This window comes from Seriola aureovittata, chromosome 15, assembly GCF_021018895.1.
Source record: "Seriola aureovittata isolate HTS-2021-v1 ecotype China chromosome 15, ASM2101889v1, whole genome shotgun sequence".
Classification (NCBI taxonomy): Eukaryota; Metazoa; Chordata; class Actinopteri; order Carangiformes; family Carangidae; genus Seriola; species Seriola aureovittata.
In genome coordinates, this window is record NC_079378.1 from 5,425,542 (window position 1) to 5,441,054 (window position 15,513).

At 41.6% G+C, this 15,513-nt stretch overlaps 1 protein-coding gene across 1 annotated transcript in view; it reads right to left on the minus strand.

The window, feature by feature from the left end:
• tmem132e (transmembrane protein 132E) overlaps positions 1-3,470 on the minus strand; it is a 343,793-nt gene extending 340,323 nt beyond the window's left edge. Inside the window, exon 1 of the mRNA XM_056396861.1 lies at positions 2,115-3,470. Coding sequence (XP_056252836.1) covers positions 2,115-2,175 — 61 coding nt within the window. The 5' untranslated portion in view covers positions 2,176-3,470. The remainder of the gene's footprint in view (positions 1-2,114) is intronic.
• Between the last annotated feature and the right edge of the window lie 12,043 nt (positions 3,471-15,513).

The window sequence follows — 15,513 nt, forward strand, 5'->3', positions numbered from 1 at the left end:
AACGCTGACCACAGGCGTTAGAGAGATTTGTGTAGGCAGAGTATTGCAGCATGCAGCACGCTTGCTTCGCAGCCTTGGTGAAACCATCAAGGAGAGTATATTCTTTAGTGCACACGTAGGCGTTTCTTTTGTGTGGTAATGAAACTGAGGCAAGACTTAGTGAAAATGAGTAGGAGAGAAGAGATATTGTGCAAAATGCCTGAAAGGATGCAAGGGGTGGTTATACAGTAAATATGGAAAAAAATTGCACGCTGCCTCCATGCAGCTTACTGAGGTTCAACGTTCATTCATTCCACTCCTTAAACTGGCAAACGTGTTCACCGATGTTTCCAACCTCAGACTGTGGTCCCGACACCTTTCCAGGAATCCGCTATAGATCCTGTCCCCGAGAAACCAGTGGTGTCCAGTTTAAACGCATCAAGTGCTTCCAGCGACTACTCATAACCCACATCTGTTCCTCCCTTTCGGACCCTATTCAGTTAGCACACAGACCAAACAGGACGACACACACTACACTGGACAAAGGAAATACATGTGAGAATGCTTTTCATTGATTACAGCTCAGCATTCAAGACCATCATTCTCTCAAAACTCGACTCTAAGTTCACTGATTTTGGACTGGAGATGTCCATCCTGCAGCTAGATATTCGACTTCCTGGCGGGCAGGCCGCAGGTGCTGAAAATCGACAGCCACACCTCCTCCACACTGACAGGTGTACCGCAGGGTGGTGTGTTTGTGTGTTCAGTTCCAACATCATCATTAAGTTGGCTAGACAGCACGACCATCCTGGAGGCATGAGAGGGCCTACAGAGAGGATTTGAAGACACTTGCCAGCCAGTGCCAGGAGAGCGACCTCTCTAAAGAGATTATCGTAGATTACAGGAGGGGTGGACATCTCCCCGTCCACATTGGTGATGCTGAGCTCAAAAGTCAGCACCTTCAAGCTCCACAGCATGCACAACACCGAAGACCCCTACTGGCCACTACAAACGTACACTATGGTTAAGAAAAACGAGGCAGCCACTCTATGTCCCTGAGGAGACTGAGGAGGTTCGGCATGAACGGCTGCATCCTCACGAACTTCTGCTGGTGCACCATCGACGGGCTGCACCACAGTCTGACACGGGAACTGTTCTGCTTATCTGCGCTGTTTACCGTTTACTGCACTGCTTACATAAAAACCATGACTGCTGCTATTGAACCAGGACTGCTACATACCACACCACCTTGTCACCTTTACTTTTACACCTTTTCATATATGTATATAGTGCTACATTTTATTCAAATCTCATCCCATTTAATTTATATTTTACACGACTAGTGCTCTTATTGCTGACCTGACCCGTTTTGTCGTCCAGCACATTTTATTGCACCGTTGACCCTGTGCTAACCTACATATGACTGATAAAACTGAACTGACCTGAATTAGTCTCAGGTGTTTACATTTGAGCGCCTTTAACTAGGGCTGCAATTGATAAACAGAGACTGTACCGTAAGGTGTCTCTACCCAGTTTGCCTCTCAGCACTACACTTAATCCATGCATTGCAATGTCATACTGAGCCTACAGCTGGAAACAGGGCTGTGTTGCTGCTGCTGATGCTGCTGCTGCTGCTGCTGCTGCTGCTGCTTCAATAAAAAGGAGTTGGATATTTAAGGAGGATTAGTGTTTTGGAGTGCAACTAGTGGTGCCCCCTGTGAATGGTAACCTGGTGGCACTGAGATGCATCTGTTCAAACAATAATAATAATGATAATAAACATGACATGTAGTGCAGATTCTTTATTATTCTTTCCTGCACCAGCTTCGAGTAACCTCAGAGGGAAAACATACCTGAAGTACCCTAACACTCTGACAGGAGCTTGCACTGTGGTTGAGACATTTGTGGAAGTTCTTCTAAAATGTGCAACAGAATCATGTTTGCACCTGTTCCCATCTCCTAAAATGACCAATCAGAACAGCAGCTACCTCTGCAGTAGCATGTTGCAGAAATCTGGCACAATTACTTTTCTATGCCACACAATTAAGATCATGAAAGCCTGTTAGCATGGAAGGGGGGAGGAGGGGGGGGCGCAGGGTGGGAGGAGGGGAGAGTGGGGGGGGGGGTTCACTCACCATATGAAAGCGCCGCCACACAGAGGAGGAGAGTCCATCTGAAATCCCGTACACCTGTCATGGTAGAAATCCCAGCGGGTGGATGTAAAATCCCAGTTGTTCCAGTGGCCGATGTTGGATAAACAAACCTCTCTGCGGGTGTTAGCCTCCACACGATGCTGTTGCAGTTCTCCCAAGGGTCTTAAGTTTGATAATGCGCAATAGACAGATATGTTATCTGCGCGTTAGTGTGTGTGTGTGTGTCAGACAGCGTGTGTGACACCTCACTCCAGGGGCTTCAGAAATGTTATTGCCCAGATACAGTCTATACAGTGTCTTTGCGAGAATCAAATCTAAGGCACGGCCAAACCGCGTCTTCTCCAAGCAAAAGACAGCGGTTTTTTTCCACATGGGAGAAGAAAGTTAAGAGTATCCTGCTCCAAATTGGGCAACAAGGGAGGAAAAGAAACCCAGTGTTCCTGAAACGGATCCAAGTCCTTGCGCGAAAGCCGACAAATGCCCCCCCCAAAAAATCATAAATCAGTGGACATCAGTGGAGAGATGACGCGCGTCCTGGCTCAAAACACAGGGATCCTGCGCGTTTAACCCAAAAAGGGACTAGATTAATCTGAATAAAAAGCAGGTGAGAAAAGCCATGAGAATGTATCTGTGTGAATACTCATTCTCCAATTAAAAATTCAAACATGAAAATTCCTTGCGCAAATCGTGGACACGGTGATGGAGAGGAGGGCGAAGAGAGGCATCCGACGGATCCGCACCGCTCTGCTTCAGCTGTCACTGACTTCCTCTGGATTCATTTAAACCCCACAGCCGAGAGAAGAAGGTGGAAATAACATTGTGAGCTGTTTCACGGTGAAATTTCACCCACATAACCCACATGAAAAGCTCCGGGGGGGTTGGCTGCGAAAAAGAAGAAGAAGAAGAAGAGGAAAAAAAGGGGAGAAAAAAAAAAAAAAAAAACTCGCTTTTTCCCCTCAGGTTTCCAGTAGTTCACCTACCGCAGCGTGTTGCGACAGTCGCTCAGCCGGGAATCGTCATGCTAACATTACAAGAACAAGGAATGTCCAAAAAAAAAAAACCTCCGCTACTTTTCTTATTCCGTTTTACTTTGTGATGTTAAGCACGGGAGCCGGAGCGGAGCATCGTCGGTGCCGCTTTACCGGAGTCTGAAACACAGCCAAGTCCGACGAAACTCTCTGTTTCGGTGTTTGAATCCCAGTTATCGGACTTGACCGCACCTGTCTGCGGTGTTCCTGCCGGGTACGAAGCTAATTTAGACGCTGTCTTCACCAAAGCAGCCGTGGTCCGGGTTTTTAACTCCGCTCCAAACTAAACGTGTTCACCTTAAAACACACAGAGCAGTAGCTCGCGCTCGTTAAGTCCGCTACAGCGTAAAAGACATATCCGGTGAGTACTTTCAAAATAAAACGTAAAAGTAGAATTTCTTTTTTTTTTGCAGGCTGTTTTCATCTTGAGCAACGTTATCCAGTAGTTAAATACATTCACAGTGTCTTTGTATTCAATACTTTTAAACATACACATAATACTGATAATCATAATGCCATCATTATAATTATTAATATTAACATTACTGTTATTATTATACTTATTATTATTATTATTATTATTCGTTTAATTATATTTGCTGCTGCTGTTTACAGGCTTATATGCTAAGATAATGCAATGAAAACATTTAAAATCAGACCAAAGTCTGCGTTTAAGGAGAGATTTGAGAGAAAATATTGACTGTAGGTTTAAGATTGATCCCTAATAACCCCTAATTTATGGGCCATAATAGCAAACACATTATAAAAGACCTTTTTCAAAATGACTTGAAAATAGACTTTTATAAGAATGTGTTTTAGGCTTCAGCTGAAATTCCTCAAGCTTGTACATGTATTTTCAGGCTCCAGACCTCTGCGGTTCATTTTAGTCTGAAAATCAGGCTAGTAACCTACCTAAATGAGGTGGTTTGTTATGCTTTTATTTTAAAGGAAAGACTGCTAAATTCCGGTCTCGTCCATGTTCGGTCTGGTGAACTTGATGCAGCTAAAACCGGGCATCGCAGACAAAAATTAATCACGTGAGTTGCTTACCCGCCTCCTCTTCATCAAAGGGGAAAGTATCCTACCAAAGAAAGAGCAAACGCTCCTGCCTAGTCACGGCTTCATTTGAGCGCTGCCAGGCAGACTGGCCCTTATTTTGGTAGGGGGCCAGTAAGAGTCTCTCATACTCTATATCTGTCTTTTATTTACAGAATCAGTACATTAAAGGATAGGCTCACAATTTTTCAATTCTGTCTTAAAACAATAGTGAGGTGCCTACAATGAACAATGTTCATATTGGACATCACATGATCCCTTCCCAATCAGATTTTAGTGTAAATTTTGAGACATAATCTATAGCCCTGCCTCTTTTCAAAAATGTCTTCAAATCTTCATCTAAGGCTAATAAGAAGCTTCAGCTATTCAGCTTAGACATATCTTCTAAAGTTAATACTATCTTTCTACTGCAACAGGGAAACACTGACTTTGGAGACACGGAAGGGATTTTCAAAATAAAACAAGTATAATTTTGGAAGAGATAGCTTCAGAGAAACTTTTCCCACTAAACAAGGACTGTGGATTTTGTGCCCCATCACTTACACTGAAAGAGCCTCAGGAGGGAATCTTGTAATGGGCTGTATGAACAGGAGGATCGGGGGGAAACCTGTTTCATTGTACATATGGGCACCTGACTGTTGTTTTAAGATAGACTTATTTTAACTATGAACCTATCCTTTAATATTATTAAGCACTGTGAGACTTTAATAGGCATCTGAGTTTTCACACAGCTAACATAGAAAATGGTTGCATTGCATATACAGTAGGTGTATTAGTTACTTTGTATTCCACATGCTCTGTGGAAATGTTATCATATTATGTCATACTTAAGATTTCAATATCATGAAATGTGATTAAGTTAAATGTCTACCATGAGGTTACAAACAGAGTCCAATAAGTCAATTATAATAGCCCTCTTCACACATGGAAAGCATAGTGCTACAGGTGAACTTACATGAATGTTCCACAATCGCCTCATTCATACATGGAAGGCCATTAAGTGTGTGATAGGAATTCAGTGAAAAGAATAGCATTGAGATGAAAAATGATATTGAAAAGGAAGATTTTTTCTCAGCCGTCTAATAGAGATGGATTTTACCGATTTGGCCATTCTCCTGCTTATTTTATTTTACAATATCTAACAGTGCACACACACACACGCAGGGGAACAGGGTGTTAAGTTGGGACTCTCATTTAATTCCTATTTGCTCACATGCTATGTCGTAGTATTTTGCCGTATTTCACTCCTGCAGTTATAGATTAAAACAAATGTAGGGAGACAGTGCTTGTCCAATTATCACTGGTGTCTTTTTCTCTCTGTTTAGGAGGATAATATAGTTACGCACTTAATCTGACAGGAGAAGAATATCACCAACTTGAAACTGAGGGAATAACAGAAATGTAACAGGTGTGATTTAATAAAGGTCTCAGCATGGTTCCTGCACCGATCCATCTCTCTCTCTCTCTCTCTCTCTCTCTCTCTCGCTCTCTCTCTCTCTCTCTCTCTCTCTCTCTCTCTCTCTCTCTCTGTATCTCCACTCTGAGGCTCTGTGCACACTGTCCACAATATAATCTTTACGTCAGCTGCTCTCTTGTCTGTGCAGGAGCTGCCTTTGCTCTCCGACACAGTAGCGTGAGCCGTGGACAAATGTGCAGAGCACATGGGAAGGCCTGGAAGTTAAAGAAAGCAGGGAAGAGCTGCACCTGACACTTGGCTAGTTTGCTATTTACTTTCTTGTTCTTATTGTTTCTAATCGGGTCAACAAGGAACTTTACACAGTATGCACAGCTGCAGACCATCACATGGTGGTCTGGTCCACATGCCAGCAGCAATAACGTAATTGCAGAGGTTTGCAGCTGCAAGTTTGCCGAACCATGCAGCAACTTGAAAGTGACTCAGACCTTTGTTCAGACACAAGACCAACATATAAAATTGCCAACACATTTACATTTTAAACACTTGGTTTAAATGTAGCTTTTGATAATAAGTAAAAAAAAAAAATAAATGTAGCTTTTGGAGTTGGTTCCATTGTGGTAAATGTCTGTTTGATGTTGGGCGCAAAGAGCTAGTCGTGATTACTCTTAACTTCGTATTCGTGGCTTATTGTTAAAGGCAAGTTAATGCTCTAGCAGAGCAAGGAAAAGTCAAAATTGCTGGACTTCAAAATGTGATAAATCTTTAATTTCTTACTTGTAGCCTGTTTATAATGCAGAAAGAGGCACATCTCATTATCTTTTTTCAAGGGCCGCTAACAGGCACATAGATCCCACTGTGCCCCCCCCCCAAAAAAAAACAAACTGTGTTTGTTAAGTTTCTCAGCTTTAGCAGCTAATTTATCAGGATCACTTATGCAAATCAAGTCACTTGCAATTTTCCAGTTAGAGCACCTGAGCCGCAGCACAGCAGCAGCAGCAGGCAGCCAGGTGAGAGAGCAGCCTGTGGTTCCCCACTGAGGCTGGGGGAAGACAGGCTGCTGCAGGCTTCACTGCTGCAGGTATGACATGACTGTTAATGGTTTGTTAATGCATTTGACTCCACAATCTGTCATTGCATCCTCTGACATTTACAAAAGACTAATTGTCAAGTGAAGGACTTATTTCTGTAAACTTGTGTGCCTCTGAAAAGATAAGGGTCATTTATGGTGATGAGTCACGATATGCTTCCCTGGGGAATTTAATACCACTTACAATTACCTATTTACCGAAGTCAAATCTTGCACCTTCCCATTGTCACCTCAAAAACTAAATACATTAATTTTGTGAAATGTGCTTACAAATTCTCTCACCAAGTGTGGACCACATGTCTGTGCGTGAATTTCTTGTGCTCACAGGTTTTTACATTTAGTCAGATTTGCTCCTTTTGATGCAGCGTAATGGATTAATATCACAGCTGGTTGTACTCAACAGTCCTTGGCATTACTGAGCGCAGTTGTTTGATGCAGGCACTAGTGTGTTAGCTATCACACTGTCATTTGCAACATTTCTTTAAGCTCATGCAGCATTTGACACGTTTTTGTCTTTACATTGCCAACATAGTGGCTTCTGTTTGGTGTTCTGAGTCTTGAATAAAGATGGGGTCTGGGATTTGTTAATTTATTTAGCCATTCAAGTTTTATGTAGTTATTCAGTGTAATAGATTTCTGTTTATGTTTGTGTTTTTGTTTCTGCTGTACTCACTTGTTTTATAGTTGGAGAAAGGTGATGTCATGTACTTCAATGCACCAATCAGGATTTAGTCATATTTAAACCAAGAGTGAAATACCTCCTTAGTTTCAGATGGGCTGCCATTGTGTAAACATTTAATGTATGAAGTTGGGAAAGAGGCCGTCCCCAGATAAGGAAGTCTACTGAAACAGGTGATTCTCTGCCTTTCCCTTTAGTGCCACCAACAGGTTGACATTTTAGTTTTTTAGTGATATATCTTTACACCCATGGGATGGATTGCCTGCATGACATTTGGTGCAGATGGTGCCACGAGGATGAATCCAAATGCCTTTGGTGAAATGCACTAAAATTACATCTACAGGATAGATTGGAAGAAAGTAATGTCTTATGAAAATAATCCTATGACTTACTTTTTCTGTAGCACCAACATGAGGTTGACTCTCATTTAAGCAAATGTTAAAAAAAATAAAGTGGGAAAACTCTTTCCAAAGAATTTGTAAAGAAAAGTTGTTTTCCTTGACAGACAGGTGTGGCTTGGTTTCACCAACAAAAGTATTTGATACAGCTGTGTGCTGCAGTCACAGCACACATGTTGAAATGCACTACTTAATGTATGTTGAGAGTAAGCAATGACTAGATACTTTACACATACAAATAGAGTTTTGAACCTTGAAATGCTCTAGATGCTCCAGCAACATAATTGTCCTCACCCATGCTTTTACTGTATAATCAAAAACCCAATGATGTGAGAACCAATTTATTACCTCTCTCCTTGTATTCATGTGGTCGAGCATAACATATTGTGTTCACTCATTTCCATCTTTGCCAGGGTGCAAGTTACGGTGCATCTATCCTTTTAACAGTTTTAGTACTGATGCGGAAATGTGAAAACTAGAATTCCCGCCTCACAGTTGTATGCCTCCGCCACTCAGACTAGTTTCAGATTGCATGTCTGTTTATCCGGAGTCACATCAGTTCATCCTTGAGTCCCAGATGAACCTTTGTACCAAATTTGAAGAAATTCCCTCAAGGCCCAAGATATATCGTTTTCAAGGTCAACACTGCGTTTTATGAGGTCACTGTGACCTTGACCTTTGACCTTTGACCACCAAAATCAGTTCATCCTGGACTCCAAGTGGACATTTGTTCAAATTTGAAGAAATTCGTTCAAGGCGTTACTGAAATATCATGTCCACGAGAATGGGACGGACGGACAGACGTACAACCCAAAAACAATATGGCTGTCACCGGGCGCAGAGGCATAAAAAGGAGGTGAGAGCAAATAAGCTTTTTTTATTTAATCCATCACCACCATCCCAGTCTGCTTCCTCTCTGAGAACTGATGAGATCCAAACCCACCTAAACTACTCTGACACAGCAGTGTGCAGCCAATGACCCAATGTCCACTCTGCGAGCAATTAAAATTATCTTGTCACCAGGTCCATTAATTTCCTATAGAGCTGAGTGGTCTGAGTCAGAGTGTGGACTCTCATTAGGCATGAAGGTTTTAGGTTAGGTTAGGTTTTTTTGTGGATTTCTTTGCTTCCTTTGTCAGTGTGATTTACTTTTGTCAACACGATGTTCTGCCAGGTTAGAGTCAAATCACTGCTGCTGCAACAGCCCCAGATCTCTGTAACTTTAATCTGGAAGAATTACGCACATCTCAGAGCAGACATGAAAATGTACAATGTTTGAATGTGGATGTGTGTGAGCTACACTACAGTACATCTAGACATCCCTTAGTCAATATTCTTGATTTGACTGGTTTATGTTTTCAGGTCCACATCAAACATAGCAGAGGTATGTAACGGTGAGTTATTAAGGGCCTTTAATAATGTCAATATATATAGTTAGGTGCCAAAGTTGAAACCAGTTTAACTTGAAAAAAAAAAGGCTTTGCTTTGCTCACGGTTCTCAGGGAAGGGACCAGCGAGCACGACTCAGGAGGCAGATGTGAAGAGTGTTTAACAAGGATACAAAAATCCAAGCAGGCGAACAGAGTACAAAGGGTCAGGCTGAGGCATGTGGCAAAAAGATAATCTGGCAGAGAGCAAACAGACCAGTGTATATACTAGTGAGCTAATGATGGAACAGGGAACGGGTGAGCAGGTGAGTGTGCAGGGGGAGAGTGGCAAGGTCTGAGGTGACGACAGAATTAGAACATGTATGTACAAAACAACCGGACTGAATGAATGAAAGGGTGAACGAGCAGAACCATGACACTATATTTCTGTATTAACAGTGGATGAAATTTTGACATTTCCTCGCAGCTCTTTGGAACCTTTTAGCACTTTAAAGTCGTAGTTCAGCTTTTACAGGCTACAACTTCACTGTGTTGATTCAGCCGCAAAAGGCAGCTGTTTTTAAGTGAAAAAAAAAAAAAAAGCCCATTGAATGCTACCTGACAAGCAAACAGAGTTGGAGACTAGCTTGTTAACATAGTGGAGCAGGATGCTTCCCTCAGGAGTCAGTGGAGAGCCGAATAAATAACAGACATACTGGACTCAGGTGGCCAGAAATATGACTCCAAATGAATGATAAAGTGTTAACAGGCAACTCCTTGCTAAGATGTTTGCTATATCAACTTCATACAGTGATAATATACAGTGTTGTGTTTGCAGCTTGTTGCACTGTGGCCAAAAAACTGTGGTATTCTCATCTTTTTATAGCACATTCTTTTACGTTACACCGCCAGCAGCTGCTGTACTCCGCAGGAAGGATCAATGTATATCACTGCAGCGCTCCGTGTATTTGTGTCTTCGTGCTTGTGCTGCTGGAATATGAGATGCAAACTACAGTACATAGCTACTTGCACATCAAAAAAAAAAAAAAAAAAACTCCTTTGCAGCTCCAGCAGAGGTCGAACTTTTCAGTAACACCGAGGGCACAGTTATTTGAAGAAGTGCACCACTCCTCATGTTCCTCTTTACATATTACGCAGACATCTCTAACCTCTTGAGAGACCCTCTGGTGAGGGGGAACGGGTGGACATGTGTAAGTGCACAGCGGGAGTCTTTCCAGACAATTAAAGCATAACGGGGGTCCCCAAGAGATCAGTATTGAGCCGGTGCTAAAACTACCCGTTTCAGCAGATTCATCCTCCTAAGGGCAAGGAGCTGCTCTTACTCTGCGACAGGAAGGGAGCCACTGGAAACCTGCTGGCTGCATTTTCAGAAGCTCGACTGAGACTGCGAACAAAGATGTGCACAGATTGAAAGACAGACCCCTGCAGCCACATGGCCCTGTGAAAGACAGAGACTCTTATCTGGCGGGGTCTGGCATTCACACGGGAGACAGATCACTTCTATCTGAGGCTCATCAGATTCGACTAAAAGGTGACACATATGACCCGTGAAATGCCGGTCACAGCTGATGAGTCTGAAGCTGGGATCCAGTTGTTTCTGATTGCGTTCACACATTTACCTGCTTCCCTTCCAAGGACACGTCAGATAAAGGGGGAAAAAAAATAAAAGATCTTCTGTTTTAAAGGTTGAAAGAATTTTGCAGAAAAGGACAGTTTGTTTTTGGTCTTGGCAAAAAAGTTTTCCAGGACGAGTCAAATACAGATCTTTTATTTAAATAACACTGTCAAGAATATGAGCCATGTTTCCTTTCCGCCTTACATCAGTTTGTGTCGTGCAGAAGAAAAATCCAAGCTAAACTTTGCCCACTTCAACTTTCTTCTCTTGTCTGCATGAAAAATTCAAAGGTAAAAGGAAACGTAAATATACATATTGTACGTATATAAGATGAATTGCGATCACTTTAGACAGTCACAGCAAAAAAAAAAAAAAACAAGCACAGTCACTTTAGGAGTCAGATGAAAGTGAACTCGCTCTGTAAGAACTTCAGTCCAGTCCGTCATCACAGAGCCTCTTTTAGACTGCACCAGCTTTCAAAACAGACTCGCAGTCTTCATGCTGCCACTCTCAGTCGTGTTTAATGTTTAGCTCAGATCTGAGTTCTGTTTTCAATGAGGCAACAGCAGAAAAACTCAATTTCACAGACGACGAGATGAGGCAAAAGGCCTGTGAGTGAGTCCTCCCACTCCGCAGCGGGCCAGATCTCACTGAGATGTCAAAACCTCAGGCTCAGGGTAGAGTTACTGTTCATGTCATCACAGTGAACGTCTCCTCCTCAGGTGAGCTGAGGGAACGTTGGTTTAGCACCCAGTCATATTAAACTCTGCTATTCTCAGGAAATCACTAGATTCTCAGATTCTAAAATTTCAGTTAAAAACACACACACACAAAAAAAAATGTCCTCCTAACATGATCCAGCCAGCAGTTAGACTACATTTGTCATCACAACATTTATGGTAATTTAGTGCTGTGGAAATGTAATTTCTTGGAGGCTGGTTTGTGTTAGCTTAGCTTAGCATAAAGACTGGAAACAGCTGTGTCCAAAGGTAACAGACCTACACCTATACCAACTAAAAAGCAGCAATTAACACACAGACAGGTGAGAAATGAAAGGAAAAGCCAACATCAAGTGTCTTAGAAAGGTGTTGATGCACCATGTGCTGCCAGAACGGCTTCACTGTCCCTTGGTGTTGGTTCTTCAAGTCTCTGCTGGACGGATGAGCACTATTCTTCCAACAGATATTCTCTCATTTGGTGTTTTAATGATGGTGGTGGAGAAACGCAGTCTAACACGTCGCTATAAAATCTCCCACAGGTGTCCAATTGGGGTGACTGTGAAGGTCGTAGCACACGATTCATCGTTTTCATACTCATCAAACCATCCACGAGTCCTTTTTCATTTTTCATGTTTTTCCTTTAATTCGTCATCCGTCTGTTTATCTCCTTTGTTTAATCCAGTTTTATGGGGGTTAGGTGTCAGACGATTTCTTGGCCAAAACCAGTAACTTCTTGGGATCTGTGCTCGTTGCCTGGCAACTGCTCCCAGCTAAAAAATAGTCTGGTCTGGCACATAAGCCCCCATAAAAGTACTTTGCACTGTTTTTGTACAGAGAACAACACCGCTCAAGCTTTCTTGACCTCGGTTATAAGTGATTAGGATCAATAGATGTTTGTTTGCTTGCTGAGCACCACCTGTTTTCCTGTCAAATATCCACCTTTCTTTTATTTTACATGCCATTTTGCTGAAGGAATTGTTTCTAACCTGTATCTTGATACCCTTGCCAGTGTGAAAACACAGTTTATTGTTCATTCAGCACTGCTTCTACACTACATTTTTCCCGTGGTCCTGCACCCACACACTGAGGTTGTGGCACAGTTTGAGAGCCACGGTTCCTCCACAGGACATTTCTTGAAGGGAAGGAGATTTGTAATTCTGAAGAGTTAAAAGGCAAAACTACCAGAGACTGTACACAAAGGACACACGAGTGTTTCAAAGTGTTGAGCTCAGGCCCAGCGTGCTGTCTGCTCTTGGACTGAGTGCGGCAATTGTAGCACAGTGTGAAATTTGTGTGAAACAGGCGCTGTCACACCTGGAGCTGCTTGCGTCATTACAATGACCTCTGAGAGCATGGCAGATATTGACATGTTTACACATCTATAAAGCGTGTAATTAAAAGGCCAAGATCTATATCTGATGTGCATATCACTCCAGAGGTGCTTGAAAGTTTTCCTCTTCCATCTGTGACGTTCAGCATGTGATGAGCAGCTCTGCTATCCACTCATGCAAATAACTTCTCACCACTAATTTAGACTTTTAATTGACTATCTTTTACTGTTTAACACATTTTTTTCTTGGCAGCACTTGATGATACTGCTTCTCTTTAATCCAGCTAAAACATAATGTCAACAGCTGTCCGTGGTTTAATGAGCAGATTAGTGCTATTAAAGGAGATTGTGGTAAAGCACAATGCATGAAGGAATTACTGACAATTTAATGTTGTACTTCAGGCTGTCAGAGAAAATATACTTGTAATCTTATTGCTGAGAGCAGCAACAACTGATGAATTTTATTAAAGGCCACTTATCAAGCAGGGAATCCGATGTTTGGTCACTCTTGGGGAACAAAATGAAAAGTTGTTGATTTTTCTCCACAGAGACAAATGCTGCGATATATGTGCACACACAGTTGCAACATATCATCAACCAGTTAAAACACATCTCATCTTCTCTAATTTTGCAAACTAAAAGCTACAGACATCCCAAAGCCTGTCAATATATGTTGATGTTATATACAGCGGGGTTCAAACATCTGAGACCACTTTTCCTAAATGGACATTCAAATTAATAAGAAAAACATATATAAGCATGCATCATTTTTAGGGGGGGGAGAAGAGCACAAGAGAGAGACTAGATTGCTGAAAGCCTTACGTAAATGTACATAGTTCAGTCTACACCACTGATTGATGAGCAACGTATCCGGATGTAAAATATTCTCCCATATGTGTCGCATTTCCTTCATAGCTGTGACATAAGGAACACAAAGTTGTGATATGTTTTTATAGAATAGAACAGAAATAGAACAAAAATAGAAATTCAAAGAGAGACCCCTGATCAGTGCAAACAGTAAAAACAGTAAAAACACAAAAACAGACAAAAGAACACAAAAGAATATTGCACGTAAAAGAGTATTGTACTTTAGAAATATAATAAATACTTAAAAGAAATGGAAGAGTGCTTTGCTGAGTAGCTATTATTCACAGTGAATATTAAAATATAGTGATGATTAAAATAGGTCAGCAGATGACGGTTATGAGTGCACATTTATGGAGTTTGGAGTTCTGATGGCCCAGAGGAAGAAACTGTTGTTATATTGAAGATTTCCCAACGACAGGAAAACAAAGACTGCCCTCACCCTTCTGTACCTTGACTGTAGCCGCATCCGCGACCTCATTCAGCCCCATACCGTACAAAACCCCAGGGAAGAAGTTAAACTTATCTTTTATGCTTTATCCAGCAGCAGGTTGAATCTTAAAAAGTATTTTCATGACCACACAGATGTCTTCCATCTGCCTGGAATGATAAACGTTTTCCCTGAAGCAAAATCAGTGTTTTAATTCAATATTTCCGCAGACTGTGCCACTCCACTGTGTGCTGTGTCTCTGCTGCAGGTGTGGGTTTGTTTATGGAGGTATTAAGAGAACAGGATACACTGTTCCTCGATGGCACGCCATTCACGCCGATGAAAGGCTCCTCACCACGCACATTTGGTGAAAGAGCTTTCACATTTTCATGCACACCAAAGTCTTTCTTTGGCTTTTCTTTCCGGCTGACTTCCTGTTGGCTCCCCACACGCACATGAATGGCATGAAAAAAATTCCCATTTACACCACAACTGAAAGAAAATGGCAGTTCTGTAAACCGATTTATTACAGCCTTTACGGCTACGTGGATCTAATCTATGCCAAAACAATCTATTGATACAGGTTTAATCAATCCTTGTTTAAACGGTCTGGAATGTGGCTAGAATGTTACCACAAGGTTTGAGGTCTGATTAATCAGGGAGAAAAAAAATGAATACAGTTTTCACTGGTTAAATTATTTCATTTGGCCTGTACTTTATTACAACTCTTAGTTTGGCATTGAAACATGTTTTAGAAAACATTTCTGTTTATTTATTTTCAAATGCTGAGGCACTTGTATGCCGCCAAGGACACTGACCCTGAAAATGACCATTACTACTGTTTGTACAAACACACATCATGCTCAAATTACAGTTTCACGAAAAATAAATGATTATTTTCTGAATTTCATATTCATCAGAGACTGTCGGACTCAAAACAAGGAAGTCATTGACTTCCCCCACACACAGTATAGTGCAGTAATCTGTTGTCTTGAAGGCTGTGTGTAATTGAATCATATCCTTGCAGCACACATGGTTTGTGAATATGAATTTTGCTATTTTATACTATTTAAAACAGCATAGAATATGTCCACTTGTGCTTCAATAAATTCAACAACAATTGACATTATTGTCAGGAAACATTACTGTAACAACAGCCTAAGGCTATTCATGCGTGTGTTACCCAAAGGTTCATCATAGATGATAATATTCATGTTAAGAAATAACCTATTCAACCCATATAGAGGCCATGATATCAGTGTTGCTTTGCACTGCCTACCAGTGACTGTGGCAGCCCGGTCATATGCACAGGTATAAAAAACTGTGTAAAATGAGAGTTATTCTTAAGGCCATCTTTTTCAGAGAATCAG